At 41.7% G+C, this 16,439-nt stretch overlaps 2 protein-coding genes across 3 annotated transcripts in view; both read right to left on the minus strand.

The window, feature by feature from the left end:
* The window catches only part of LOC139470999 (beta-1,4-N-acetylgalactosaminyltransferase bre-4-like), a 37,939-nt gene extending 28,328 nt beyond the window's left edge, over nucleotides 1–9,611 (minus strand). For both annotated transcript variants that reach the window (XR_011653816.1, XM_071253310.1), the window contains exon 1: nucleotides 9,424–9,611. Coding sequence is in view for 1 of the 2 variants with exons in the window: in XM_071253310.1 (XP_071109411.1) it covers nucleotides 9,424–9,429 (6 nt within the window). In the remaining variant the exon portion in view is untranslated. The remainder of the gene's footprint in view (nucleotides 1–9,423) is intronic.
* Nucleotides 1–16,131, minus strand: part of LOC139458529 (beta-1,4-galactosyltransferase 4-like) — a 72,342-nt gene extending 56,211 nt beyond the window's left edge. Inside the window, exon 1 of the mRNA XM_071239966.1 lies at nucleotides 16,001–16,131. Within this exon, the coding sequence (XP_071096067.1) occupies nucleotides 16,001–16,036 (36 nt within the window). The 5' untranslated portion in view covers nucleotides 16,037–16,131. The remainder of the gene's footprint in view (nucleotides 1–16,000) is intronic.
* Between the last annotated feature and the right edge of the window lie 308 nt (nucleotides 16,132–16,439).

The raw sequence follows: 16,439 nt of genomic DNA on the forward strand, positions 1-16,439 counted from the left end.
ACATACTGTATGCCCATATGGTCACACACCATCACATACTGTATGCCCATATGGTCACACACCATCAGATACTGTATGCCCATATCGTCACACACCATAAGATCAGATACGGTATGCCCAGATGGTCACACACCATCACATACTGTATGCCTATATAGTCACACACCATCAGATACTGTATGCCCATATAGTCACACATCATCAGATACTGTATGCCCATACGGTCACACACCATGAGATACTGTATGCCCATATGGTCACACACCATGGGATAATGTATGCCCATATAGTCACACACCATGGTATACTGTATGCCCAGATGGTCACACACCATCACATACTGTATGCCCATATAGTCACACATCATCAGATACGGTATGCCCTTATCGTATACAACATGAGATAATGTATACAAATACGGCCAAACATCATCAAATACTGTATGCCCATATGGTCACACACCATGAGATACGGTATGCCCGTATAGTCACACACCATCAGATACTGTATGCCCATATAGTCACACACCATCAGATACGGTATGCCCATATAGTCACACACCATCAGATACTGTATGCCCATATAGTCACACACCATCAGATACGGTATGTCCATATGGTCACACACCATCAGATACGGTATGTCCATATAGTCACACACCATCAGATACTGTATGCCCATATGGTCACACACCATCAGATACTGTATGCCCATATGGTCACACACCATCAGATACGGTATGTCCATATAGTCACACACCATCAGATACGGTATGCTCATATGGTCACATACCATCACATACCGTATGCCCATATGGTCACACACCATCAGATACGGTATGCCCATATAGTCACACACCATGAGATACTGTATGCCCATATGGTCAGACATCATCAGATACTGTATGCCCAGATGGTCACACACCATGAGATACTTTATGCCCGGATGGTCACACACCATGAGATACTGTATGCCCGGATGGTCACACGCCATGAGATACTGTATGCCCATATGGTCAGACATCATCATATGGTGACACAATATGAGATACTGTTTGTCCATATATATATGTGGTCACACAGTATCACATATTACAGATATATGTGACCACACACTATCACATATTACATGTATATGTAGTCACACACCATCACATATTACATGTGTATGTGGTCACACACTATCACATATTACATGTATATGTGGTCACACACTATCACATAGATACAAGTATATGTGGCCACACAGTATCACATATTACATGTATATGTGGTCACACACTATCACATATTACATGTATATGTAGTCACACACCATCACATATTACATGTATATGTGGTCACAAACAATCACATATTACATGTATATGTAGTCACACACCATCACATATTACATGTGTATGTGGTCACACACTATCACATATTACATGTATATGTGGTCACACAGTATCACATAGATACAAGTATATGTGGTCACACACTATCACATCTTACGTGTATATGTGGTCACACACTATCAAGACTACGATGTATATAAATATGAACTGTGTTTCCTGAAACGACAATGTGAGTTTCTATTTATACCAAGTTTTAATGGGCCCTATTTTAACTGACTGATCATATATATTAACTTGGTGTTAAACCTATTAACCTCCGTTTGCCACATGAGAGACATATAGGAGCAAGCGAGTTATGTTTCCTCGGGTTGCTGTAAAGGAGGAGGGTACCGAAAAAATAGTGCATATTCTCACTGAAGAAGAAAGCTTCATACATGAGCATAACTTGAATGCGGAACATTATAAGAATTTCTAAGTGTGTAATCCTTTATCCAGCATTACTGGGTATAAAGTCTGTAAGATAACGTGGTGTTTTGTTATTATATATTTGTTCTAATAACGTTCCCATCTCAAAGTACAGCATATCACGTGATGCATAATTTGGAAGACCAGCTACGTTTGTTCCAGTGTACCCGCCCCAAACAAGTATATTCGAATACCTTCGGTCGTTGGGCAGCCTAGTGGTTAAAACGTTGGCTCGTCACGCTGAAGACCGGGGTTCGATTCCTTACATGTCTACAATGTGTGAAGCCCTTTTCCGGTTTCCCCCGCTGCGATATTGCTGGAATATTGCTAAAAGCGGCGTTAAACCATACTCACTCACTCACTCATATACTTTCACATCGGACGCTGAGCTTTACAACACAGCTTCAATGTGAAAAGACTTTTTGCCATATGATGAAAGATTCAGACCCAAGTGTGTTTAATGACTTGTTAAATGTCAGTGTTATCAAAACTTGATTTTGCTTCACCTGCGCCGTATGTGATTAGTAAGTGCAATATGGGTCTGGATTTGGGGTGTCCTCACTACGTTTACTATAGTATGTACATTAACAATCGTCCACAACAACAGCATGTCGTCTTCTCACAACGGCACTTGACTTGACACGAGAACTTGAGTTCGATAAATGGCTTTGAGAGAGGTTATGCACACACTGATGTGTTTATTTAGCCTTGCCATCACCGGTTGTTAACTGCCTTGTCTGACACAAAGCAAAGACGCGAAGCCCGCCCCTATTCCTAGCATCATGTTACAGTCGAAATCCACTGGTTGAACATATCTCCATATCACTGCTTATCAGCATCCCGTAGATCGACTGAATGGCCGTCACACACACCTGGATCGAGAAGCTTTCGCTATTTTCAAATGTCAACGTCTCGATAATCTATCTATCTGTCAATTACCTTCCAAGAAGTGCATTCACGTAGAGGGTCCGTCAAGTTAACAACTATATTTCCCCAGCAGTGCATTCACGTAAAGGATCGGTCAAGTTAACAACTATATCTCCCCGTAGTGCATTCACGTAAATGATCGGTCAAGGTAACAGCTATATAGCCCCGTAGTGCATTCACGTAAATGATTGATCAAGTTAACAGCTATATCTCCCCGTAGTGCATTCACGTAAATGATTGGTCAAGTTAACAACTATATCTCCCCATAGTGCATTCATGTAAATGATCGGTCAAGTTGACAACTATATCTCCCCGAAGTTTATTCACGTAAATGATCGGTCAAGGTAACAGCTATATAGCGCCGTAGTGCATTCACGTAAATGATCGGTCAAGGTAACAGCTATATCTCCCCAGTAGTGCATTCACGTAAATGATATGATCGGTCACGTTGACAACTATATCTCCCCGTAGTGCATTCACGTAAATGATCGGTCAAGTTAACAGCTATATCCCCGTAGTGCATTCACGTAAATGATCGGTCAAGTTGACAACTATATCTCCCCGAAGTTTATTCACGTAAATGATCGGTCAAGGTAACAGCTATATAGCCCCGTAGTGCATTCACGTAAATGATCGGTCAAGTTAACAGCTATATCTCCCCGTAGTGCATTCACGTAAATGATCGGTCAAGTTAACAACTATATCTTCCAAGTAGTGCATTCAAGTAAATGACCGGTTGTGCATTCACGTAGAGGGTCGGTCAAGTTAACAACTCAGTAGTGCATTCACGTAGAGGGTCGGTCACGTTAACATCTCAGTAATGAATTCATGTAGAGGGTCGGTCACGTTAACAACTCAGTTGTGCATTCACGTAGAGGATCGGTCAAGTTAACAACTCAGTTGTGCATTCACGTAGAGGGTCGGTCAAGTTAACAACTCAGTAGTGCATTCACGTAGAGGGTCGGTCACGTTAACATCTCAGTAATGAATTCATGTAGAGGGTCGGTCACGTTAACAACTCAGTTGTGCATTCACGTAGAGGATCGGTCAAGTTAACAACTCAGTTGTGCATTCACGTAGAGGGTCGGTCAAGTTAACAACTCAGTAGTGCATTCACGTAGAGGGTCGGTCACGTTAACATCTCAGTAGTGCATTCACGTAGAGGGTCGGTCAAGTTAACAACTCAGTAGTGCATTCACGTAGAGGGTCGGTCAAGTTAACATCTCAGTAGTGCATTCACGTAGAGGGTCGGTCAAGTTAACTCAGTCGTGCACTCATATACTATCCACACGATGGTCCCTCCTGTCGGTTCAACTATTCGCGCCTTGTCTTAAATTCAACTTCTCCTCCTTTTAGTGAAACGTATATCTTTAAAATATACAATGAAAGACATCAATGAATATAGTGCAAGCTCAAATGCTGGTCATCGATCTTATTGCAGAATATATTATGAATTTCAAAATACCCCGTTTTTGCTTAACGTCAATAGTTGATGCATATCATCATATCCCAATTGCTGAGGTCGATGCTCAAGATTTCAATCAATGGTGATCCGCGTTTAGCAAGAATCAAACAAAACACGAACACCCACAATCATAGGTTTCTGGCGTGCCCAAGGGACGCAGCTCTGCACAGCTAATAGCGGCGCCTTAGACGACTGGGCCACCCGTGCCCCACAAGAACAATAAATAGACAAGCATACTTAATTCATTTGTTCAGGGTCGTTTGTGGCAGTTATCTGTTTTCTATGTTTGCATGTTTACATTAGTGATACATGCTATTGATAAATAGTAAATTCTAAAGAATCAAAAGTAGTACTCTCAAGAAAAAATGATTTTCATCATCTTCGCCTCGATCACGTGTAGGACAGTTTTTCATGCATACATTGATCTGTTTACCACCTGTGTTCATTATTTCTCATCCGTAGTAGACCCCCTCTGAGCTTCACAAAAATGTTTCGAAGTTTTACTTTACTAATTGCATAAAGAAACGTTTGAAATACAAATTGCCTTCGGAAAATGAAATACGACATGTGGTATTATTACCTTATTGTATCGTCCCCATAAATGAATGGATGGAAACGAAATAGATTGAACTTGCAAAAACCTTGTTAATTGCATCCCTGAAGAGCCTTTGTTGTTAGGATACATTAACCCTGTTCGGACACAATGCCCGGATTCTATGCTGATACTTGGGGTGTTTGGTTTAAACAATGTTTGTTAATTATGAAATAGGAATATGTGCACATACACCAGAGTCAAAAGGACACCAGCGTCACAGAGACACAGAGACACCAGAGTCACAGAGCCACAGGGACACCAGAGACACCAGAGACACCAGAGTCACAGAGACACCAGAGTCACAGAAACACCAGAGTCACAGAGACACAGAGACACCAGTTAAACAGAAACACAAGAGACACATAAACACCGGAGTCACAAAGACACCAGAGACACAAAGACACCAGTGACACGGGTATGCAGAGACACCAGAGACACAGAGACACCAGAGTCACAGAGATACCAAAGTAAAAAAAACACCAGCGTCACAGAGACACAGAAACACCAGAGTCACAGAAACACCAGAGACACAGAGATACAGAAACACCAGAGTCACAGAGACACCAGATACACAGAAACACCAGAGTCACAGAGACACTATAGTCACAAAGACACCAGAGACACAGAGACACATAAAAACCAGAGTCACAGAGACACAAGAGACACAGAGACACAGAAACACCAGAGTCACAGAGACACAGAAACACCAGAGTCACAGAGACACAGAGACACCAGTTAAACAGAGACACCAGAGACACAGAAACACAAGAGTCACAAAGACACCAGAGACACAAAGACACCAGTGACACAGGTATGCAGAGACCTAGAGACACAGAGACACCAGAGTCACAGAGACACCAGAGACACAAAGACACCAGTGACACAGGTATGCAGAGACACCAGAGACACAAAGACACAGAGAAACCAGAGACACAGAGACACCAGAGTCACAAAGACACCAGTGACACAGGTATACAGAGACACCAGAGACACAGAGACACCAGAAACACCAGTTAAACAGAGACACAGAGACACCAGTTAAACAGAGTCGCAGAGACACAGAGACACCAGAGTCACAGAGACACAGAGACACCAGTTAAACAGAGACACCAGAGACACAGAAACACCAGAGTTACAGAGACACCAGAGTCACAAAGACACCAGTGACACAGGTATACAGAGACACCAGAGACACAGAGACACCAGTTAAACAGAGACACATAGACACCAGTTAAACAGAATCACAGAGACACAGAGACACCAGAGTCACAGAGACACAGAGACACCAGTTAAACAGAGACACCAGAGACACAGAAACACCAGAGTTACAGAGACACCAGAGTCACAAAGACACCAGTGACACAAGTATGCAGAGACACCAAAGACACAGAGACACCAGAGACACAGAGACACCAGAGTCACAAAGACACCAGAGTCACAAAGACACCAGTGACACGGGTATGCAGAGACACCAATGACACAGAGACATCAGAGTCACAGAGACACAGGGACACCAGAGACACAGAGACACCAGAGTCACAGAGACGCCACAGACACCAGTGACACAGAGACACAGAGACACCAGTTAAACGGAGACACCAGAGACACAGAAACACCAGAGTCACAGAGACACAGAGACACCAGTTTAACAGAGACACCAGAGACACAGAAACACCTGAGACACAGAGACACCAGTTTAACAGAGACACCAGAGACACAGAAACACCAGAGTCAGAGAGACACCAGAGTCACAAAGACACCAGTGACACGGGTATGCAGAGACACCAAAGACACAGAGACAACAGAGACACAGAGACACAGAGACACCAGAGTCACAGAGACACCAGAGTCACAAAGACACCAATGACACAGGTATGCAGAGACACCAAAGACACAGAGACACCAGAGTCACAGAAACACCAGAGTCACAGAGACACAGAGACACCAGTTAAACAGAGACACCAGAGACACATAAACACCAGAGTCACAAAGACACCAGAGACACAAAGACACCAGTGACACAGGTATGCAGAGACACCAGAGACACAGAGACACCAGAGTCACAGAGACACCAGAGTAAAAAAAACACCAGCGTCACAGAGACACAGAAACACCAGAGTCACAGAGACACCAGAGATACCAGATACACAGAAACACCAGAGTCACAGAAACACCAGAGACACAGAGACACAGAGACACAGAAACACCAGAGTCACAGAGACACCAGATACACAGAAACACCAGAGTCACAGAGACACTAGAGACACAAAGACACCAGTGACACGGGTATGCAGAGACACCAGAGACACCAGAGTTACAGAGACACCAGAGTCACAAAGACACCAGTGACACGGGTATGAAGAGACACCAGATACACAGAAACACCAGAGTTACAGAGACACCAGAGTCACAAAGACACCAGTGACACGGGTATGCAGAGACACCAAAGACACAGAGACAACAGAGACACAGAGACACCAGAGTCACAAAGACACCAATGACACAGGTATGCAGAGACACCAAAGACACAGAGACACCAGAGTCACAGAGACACCAGAGTCACAGAGACACCAGAGTCACAAAGACACCGGTGACACAGGTATGCAGAGACACCAGTGACACAGAGACACCAGAGTCACAAAGACACCAGAGTCACAGAGACACAGAGACACCAGTTAAACAGTGACACCAGAGACACAAAAACACCAGAGTCACAGAGACACCAGAGTCACAAAGACACCAGTGACACAGGTATGCAGAGACACTAAAGACACAGAGACACAGAGACACCAGTTAAACAGAGACACAGAGACAGAGACACCAGAGACACAGAAACACCAGAGTCACAGAGACGCCAGAGACACCAGTGACACAGAGACACAGAGATACAGAGACACCAGTTAAACAGAGACACCAGAGACACAGAAACACCAGAGTCACAGAGACACAGACACACCAGTTAAACAGAGACATCAGAGACACAGAAACACCAGAGTCACAGAGACACAGAGACACCAGTTAAACAGAGACACCAGAGACACAGAAAAACCAGAGTCACAGAGACACAGAGACACCAGTTAAACAGAGACACCAGAGACACAGAGACACTAGAGTCACAGAGACACCAGAGTCACAAAGACACCAGTGACACAGGTATGCAGAGACACCAGAGACACAGAGACACCAGAGACACAGAGACACCAGTTAAACAGACACACAGAGACACCAGTTAAACAGACACACCAGAGACACAGAAACACCAGAGTCACAGAGACACCAGAGTAACAAAGACACCAGTGACACAGGTATGCAGAGACACCAAAGACAGAGAGACACCAGAGACACAGAGACACCAGAGTCACAGAGACGCCACAGACACCAGTGACACAGAGACACAGAGACACCAGTTAAACAGAGACACCAAAGACACAGAAACACCAGAGTCACAGAGAAACAGAAACACCAGTTAAACAGAGTCATCGAGACACAGAAACACCAGAGACACTGAGACACCAGAGTCACAAAGACACCAGAGTCACAAAGACACCGGTGACACAGGTATGCAGACACACCAAAGACACAGAGACACCAGAGTCACAGAGACACCGAGACGCCAGAGACACCAGTTAAACAGAGACACAGAGACACCAGTTAAACAGAGACACCAGAGACACAGAAACACCAGAGTCAAAAAGACACCAGAGACATAGAGACACCAGTTAAACAGAGACACCAGAGACGCCAGTTAAACAGAGACACCAGTTAAACAGAGAAACCAGCGTCACAGAGACACCAGAGACATAGAGACACCAGAGACACCATTTAAACAAAGACACCTGCGTCACAGAGACACCAGTTAAACAGAGACACCAGAGACACAGAAACATCAGAGTCAAAAAGACACCAAAGACACCAGTTAAACAGAGACCCAAGTTGAACAGAGACACAAGTTGAACAGAGACACAAGTTGAACAGAGACACCAGTTAAACAGAGACACCCGCGACACAGAAACACCAGAGTCAAAAAGACACCAGAGACTCCACAGACACAAGTTAAACAGAGACACCAGTTAAACAGAGACACCTGAGACACCAGTTAAACAGAGACACCAGTTAAACAGAGACACCAGAGACACAGAGACACCAGTTAAACAGAGACACCAGAGACACAGAGACACCAGTCACAGTGGCACCAGTGACACAGAGACACCAGATACACAGAGACACCAGAGTCCCAGAGGCACCAGTGACATAGAGACACCAGATACACAGAAACACCAGAGTCACGTGGATACACAGATACACCAGTTATAGAGGTACGCGGAGACACCAGAGACACCAAAGACACGGAGACACAAAGACACCAGAGACATAGAGATACAGAGAGACATGCGGGAATGTACATATGCCAGCAAGTATTTCCAAAGATAACTATATAACTTTATCTTCTCGACAAGTATCTGGGCCACGTGTTGGAAGATATGGCGACGAACGTCTCGTTATGAAGACCGAGATTTGAGTTTCATATCAAAGTTATTTTGGGTTTAAACTCACGTCTGGTGTTTATTGAGACATTTTCAACAGCTGGCAATAAAGAATGTTTGCATGATCACTGATTATGACAAACCCACTTACCTGCATAATTTCAGTCAATCTGCCTCCGTTTTATCTGGGCCTGCAGTTGAAGTGGACTTCACAGGGTGTTGGACCAGGATCCACGGACACATCAGGACCAGGACCCACGTTCACACCAACACAGGCGACTCCGTGTGTGAAATACGCATAATGTCGCAAAGCGCACGTTAATCTCCAATAGTAAGTAACACAGGCGACCCTGTGTCAGTCAGGTATGCACAATCCGGGTTGAAAGTTTACTTGTGACATGGTCGCCGACGTCGCCATGGCGTCACTGATAACGGCCCCGACCGTGGCATGGTGTGTACATAACTTTGGACGGGAAAATTACTTAGCGCTAGTTCATAGTTTGAATTAGGAGATAAACATACTGTGTTTTCAATGTAGAACTAGGTTACCTGTAGATTTAACCCCGCTAAATTGAATTTGGAACCGAACGCGCAGCGTGAGGTTTCAAATGTTAAATTTAGCGCGGTTAAATCTACAGGTAACCTAGCTCTACATTGAAAACACAGTATGTTTATCTCCATTCTACCATTATTAAATAAAACGCGAACTCTTTGGCGTTAGCAAATATACTGAGTGAAGCGGCAAGGGTTGAGTTCAGTGTTTTGAGTGGGTTATCGATCTGAATAACGGAATCACCGAAAATAAATTATGGCGCTGTATAAACTCAAGCAGTTTGTTTAAGATTTAAATTAAGATTTATTAGTAAGTAGTAAGGTTATATGGCCTTGTTACCATTTTAATTGATTAGTTTATTACGATGTTTACATGATAAGAATATATTATTAGTTATAATATTAACTAATGTTATATTTGGGATAACACTTTCTTAGTAAAGTACAGATTCTAGTACTTTTTTGGGGTTGAGTCCCGTCCGGGATTCGAACCTACACCTGCCAGGGTGAGGCACCTAATCGCCAGCACACAAAGTCAGCGATCTAACCCACTCAGCCACCGAGGCTTCCACAAAAATGGAAGTCCGACAACTGGTAGTCTAGATTACGTACTTTGAGTACCCCCTGACAAATGTAAATTGGCACGGCTCCCATGGCCGAAAGCTATGAATACACAATGCCATTTAGAAAGTGGTCAAATGTGACAGATGTTATATTTGGGATAACACTTTCTTAGTAAAGTACAGATTCTAGTACTTTTTTGGGTTGAGTCCCGTCCGGGATTCGAACCTACACCTGCCAGGGTGAGGCACCTAATCGCCAGCACACAAAGTCAGCGATCTAACCCACTCAGCCACCGAGGCTTCCACAAAAATGGAAGTCCGACAACTGGTAGTCTAGATCACGTACTTTGAGTACCCCCTGACAAGTGTAAATTGGCACGGCTCCCATGTCCGAAAGCTATGAATACACAATGCCATTTAGAAAGTGGTCAAATGTGACAGATGTTATATTTGGGATAACACTTTCTTAGTAAAGTACAGATTCTAGTACTTTTTTGGGTTGAGTCCCGTCCGGGATTCGAACCTACACCTGCCAGGGTGAGGCACCTAATCGCCAGCACACAAAGTCAGCGATCTAACCCACTCAGCCACCGAGGCTTCCACAAAAATGGAAGTCCGACGACTGGTAGTCTAGATCACGTACTTTGAGTACCCCCCTGACAGGTGTAAATTGGCACGGCTCCCAAATATCCCAAATATAACATTAGTTACATTTGACCACTTTCTAAATGGCATTGTGTATTCATAGTTATAATATTAGTTATGTTTTATACCTTAGTATTTTATACCTTAAACATTCATTCCATAGCTCTGTAACATTAAGTAAGCTTACTCTCAGCCTAACTTCCACTAATTGTCACACTGCATGCTTTTGACTTACAGCACTCTTTGCCCCAGCGCGCCCCGGCCCCAGTCTATTGTCTTGTTGATAGGCCAAGCTGGCCATAGCTACAACAATGTTTGTTGTTGAATTTTACAAAATCAGTTGCTATTGTCACCTCAAGGAAAGACTCAGCGAGATTTATTGCCACATTCATTTCTATGTGAGGATTTGGATTTGTAGAGGGATTTATTCATATTTAATGTTAGTTGATTATTTATTTTATGATGTTGTATATATGGATGTTTTCTAATTATTGCGATTAAAAATTATATATATTGTAGAATGCATTCTTAATTTGATTTATTAGAAACATAATGCATCTTGTATATATTTATAGTGCTTGATGAACTTACATTTCAGTGAGTAGTTATTATCTGTATAAAACGGTATTAAACACAAAACCTAAATATGTATATATAAACTAAGTAATATAAGCCCCTCTGGACAATAATGGAAAGTAAATGTATGTCTGTATGATTGATGTATGTTGGTAAGTGCAAGTGTATGTTGTTGTGCTGTATGTCTGAAAATGAGTGGCTGTTGTACTATATATTTTTATACACTATTTTACCATAGGATATCACTTGTATATAGTATTCTGCATTTGTATTTCTTTATTATGCAGATTTCTCAGTAGCAACGTTCACCGTACACTCATTGTCACGGTATTACCAGTTCAGGTTTAACCTATCTGGTATGTTATCTTCATTATCACTTAATTATCATATATTTTGTATCTGTGTATTGATGTATTGTGCGGATACGTCTGATGTATTGTGTAATGTAAAGTAAACGCTATTCATTTTAATGGAAGTGATATCTATATTTTAGAAATTAAAAGAGTAACTATAACGGATTGTATATATTTATTTCTATGTTACATTTGCTTATGTTGTACTTTTATTGTTTCAGACTGAATTAAGTACGTACATTCGTACCGATAATGAATTAAACGTCATCAGCCTCACCCCCCACAGCTGTTTGTGATTATTTGGCCAGTAGATCACCTACTCCACTATCGGCCAACACAACCAAGGTTACATTTACACCGTTATAGTTGAACATATGACAGGCATTGAAGGCATACAAGCGCGGCAACTTGATAAACTAACTTGAGGTTGAAATCCCTACAGAAAACAAAGCAAGCATTGCAAGGCTCTCTACATCGCGCGTCACCTTTATGACGTCATATCGCTCATTGTGACACAAAAGATATGACGTCACAGTCGTATATCGAAAAGCGCCAAAATTCCAAGCTCTCTGTTGTCTCCAAAACGTAAATACATTCCCTTTGTAGATTTCTGTCGTGTTTTCTGCAGGAAATGTATTGCCACACATCCTTTGAATATTTAAGTATCCGCATTTGCGCATTTTGTAACCTGTAATTGTAGATATAATTATTAAAATATGCCTACCGACAATGACTGAAAATAGCACTATTCTATGATTATTAGCTTCCGAGATGATGCGGCCGTCAAACCAGCTGTTTCAATCAGAGGGGGGTTATTGTGATTTAATAGCCTCTGTTTGACCAATCAGAATCGAGTAAATTCCAAATTCATGGTAGAATGAAATATAATGAGTTCGTAAATCGATAGTTTATAAATATATACTCAAGTAATTTTAACATACAAAGCTTGATCGCGGCTGTAACACAACACGTTTCATTGTTGAGGAAGAGTGTTTATTTACTGGTACAAATGGTTCTGGATCTCAACTCTGGCCCCCAATTGTCCTCTCACTAAGGACCTTTTCGTGCTGCTGGTTCTGTTAGCTTGTTGTCTCCCCGAGTTACCTTTCCGCTGTCTGTTTCCTTCTCTGTTTACCACCTAGGTATGTCAGGGTAAGTTGCACAGGTAAGTTGCTTCTCCCACTGCGAAGTGGACTTCGGTCCAGTCCCACTGATCTCCTGTCACCTATACTTCTCTATCTGCGTAGTATCTGCGCGTTCCACAACGTTCTTCGTCGACAATGAGACGTCGCGGATACATGGCTAGCGTGTCGTAAGTGTCTGTGTGACTACGACAGACTGGAGCTGGAATACTTATAACACATGTACATCATTGTGTTGGATGTAATCAGCTGGAATACTTATAACACATGTACATCATCGTGTTGGATGTAATCAGCTAGAATACTTATAACACATGTACATTACTGTGTTGGATGTAATCAGCTGGAATACTTATAACACATGTACATCATCGTGTTGGATGTAATCAGCTAGAATACTTATAACACATGTACATTACTGTGTTGGATGTAATCAGCTGGAATACTTATAACACATGTACATCATTGTGTTCGATGTAATCAGCTAGAATACTTATAACACATGTACATTACTGTGTTGGATGTAATCAGCTGGAATACTTATAACACATGTACATTACTGTGTTGGATGTAATCAGCTGGAATACGTATAACACATGTACATTACTGTGTTGGATGTAATCAGCTGGGATACTTATAACACATGTACATCATTGTGTTCGATGTAATCAGCTAGAATACTTATAACACATGTACATCATTGTGTTCGATGTAATCAGCTGGAATACTTATAACACATGTACATCATTGTGTTGGATGTAATCAGCTGAAATACTTATAACACATGTACATCATTGTGTTGGATGTAATCAGCTGGAATACTTATAACACATGTACATTACTGTGTTGGATGTAATAAGCTGAAATACTTATAACACATGTACATTACTGTGTTGGATGTAATCAGCTGGAATACTTATAACACATGTACATTACTGTGTTGGATGTAATCAGCTGGAATACTTATAACACATGTACATCATTGTGTTGGATGTAATCAGCTGGAATACTTATAACACATGTACATTACTGTTTTCGATGTAATCAGCTGGAATACTTATAACACATGTACATCATAGTGTTGGATGTAATCAGCTGGAATACTTATAACACATGTACATCATTGTGTTCGATGTAATCAGCTGGAATACTTATAACACATGTACATCATTGTGTTCGATGTCATCAGCTGGAATACTTATAACACATGTACATCATTGTGTTGGATGTAATCAGCTGGAATACTTATAACACATGTACATCATTGTGTTGGATGTAATCAGCTGGAATACTTATAACACATGTACATTACTGTGTTCGATGTAATAAGCTGAAATACTTATAACACATGTACATTATTGTGTTCGATGTAATCAGCTGGAATACTTATAACACATGTACATCATTGTGTTGGATGTAATCAGCTGGAATACTTATAACACATGTACATCATAGTGTTGGATGTAATCAGCTGGAATACTTATAACACATGTACATCATTGTGTTCGATGTAATCAGCTGGAATACTTATAACACATGTACATCATTGTGTTCGATGTCATCAGCTGGAATACTTATAACACATGTACATCATTGTGTTGGATGTAATCAGCTGGAATACTTAAAACACATGTACATCATTGTGTTCGATGTAATCAGCTGGAATACTTATAACACATGTACATTTCTGTGTTCGATGTAATCAGCTGGAATACTTATAACACATGTACATCATTTTGTTCGATGTAATCAGCTGGAATACTTATAACACATGTACATTACTGTGTTGGATGTAATCAGCTGGAATACTTATAACACATGTACATTACTGTGTTGGATGTAATAAGCTGAAATACTTATAACACATGTACATTACTGTGTTCGATGTAATCAGCTGGAATACTTATAACACGTGTACATCATTGTGTTTGATACTTATAAGTGCACAAGCGCACGTCCCCTGCTGCACCAATAATACTCCATAGGAACTACATTCTCTGTCAACAAAACCTGCATTGCAAATACTTTTGCAATAATCAAAATGGCTGTTATAGTAATAAATTAGCAAATACATTTCCTCTAAAAGTGCAATAAGAATGTGAGCCACATACATCTTCCTTCTTTCTTGGGCCTTGTCTTGCGATAGTTGATATATATGACTTAACATCCCGTGTCATTGACATACATATGTTTACATTGATCAAGTTTCTCATGTTGTGTGCGAATTGTGTATTTCGAACAATTATGTATAACTGTCCCATCACTTAGTTAAAATGCTATCAGGTCTGAACAAACGTCACACCCTGAATATACAATTACTACCGGAACTGAAGTCACAACCTGAATATACAAATACTACTAGATCTGAACACACGCCATACCCTGAATATACAAATACTACCATGTCTGAACACACGTCACACCCTGAATATACAAATACTACTCAGTCTGAACAAACGTCACACCCTGAATATACAAATACTACCATGTCTGAACAAACGTCACACCCTGAATATACAAATGCTCCCATGTCTGAACACACGCCACATCATGCAGCTTCCAATACTGTGAAGTAAGAATACATTGTACACACTGTAGCTACAACTATAATGAAATCTGAACACACATCTCCCCCTGTAGCGTCAGATACTAATATCCATATCTTATTAGTGGTAAACTATTACTATGTCAATATAAGTTGTGTTATATAGGCTCTGTGTGCGTCCTCCTTCATCAACAAATGGCACACGTGTCAAGCCAAGCAGGGCAGTCTCCCTCCATAAAGCTGCGCAATAAACTGTATGGACATCCACAGGTTACACTATCTACAGGGAAGAATGAAGGTCGACCCACCAACACGTGTGCACACGCCACCCGGCAAACATCACATCACTTACCGTCATCTTCCAGAGACAAACCAGGAAAGTCCGCATGTGGAAAGTTTCTGTGATTCAGGGTGGGTGGACACTGAGCACGATCTCAGGCGAGTACCTGCACGGGACACCCACAGCACTCACCCGACGCAGCAGGGAACATAACACTCGCGTCACCTGACTGGACGCTAAAGAATCCCTTCTTGCGAAATCTATTGAGGTTAGGTCAGATGGTGTTGTGATAAGTGTTGAGGTTAGATAAGATGGTGTTGTGACAACTGTTGAGGTTAGATCAGATGGTATTGTGACAACTGTTGACGTTAGATCAGATGGTGTTGTGATAACTATTGACATTAGATCAGATGGTGTTGTGATAACTGTTGAGGTTAGGTCAGATAGTGTTATGATAACTGTTGAGGTTAGATCGGATGGTGTTGTGACAACTGTTGGGGTTAGATCAGAT

Source organism: Haliotis cracherodii, unplaced genomic scaffold (assembly GCF_022045235.1).
Source record: "Haliotis cracherodii isolate W230 unplaced genomic scaffold, xgHalCrac1.p SCAF_1, whole genome shotgun sequence".
NCBI classification, from domain to species: Eukaryota; Metazoa; Mollusca; class Gastropoda; order Lepetellida; family Haliotidae; genus Haliotis; species Haliotis cracherodii.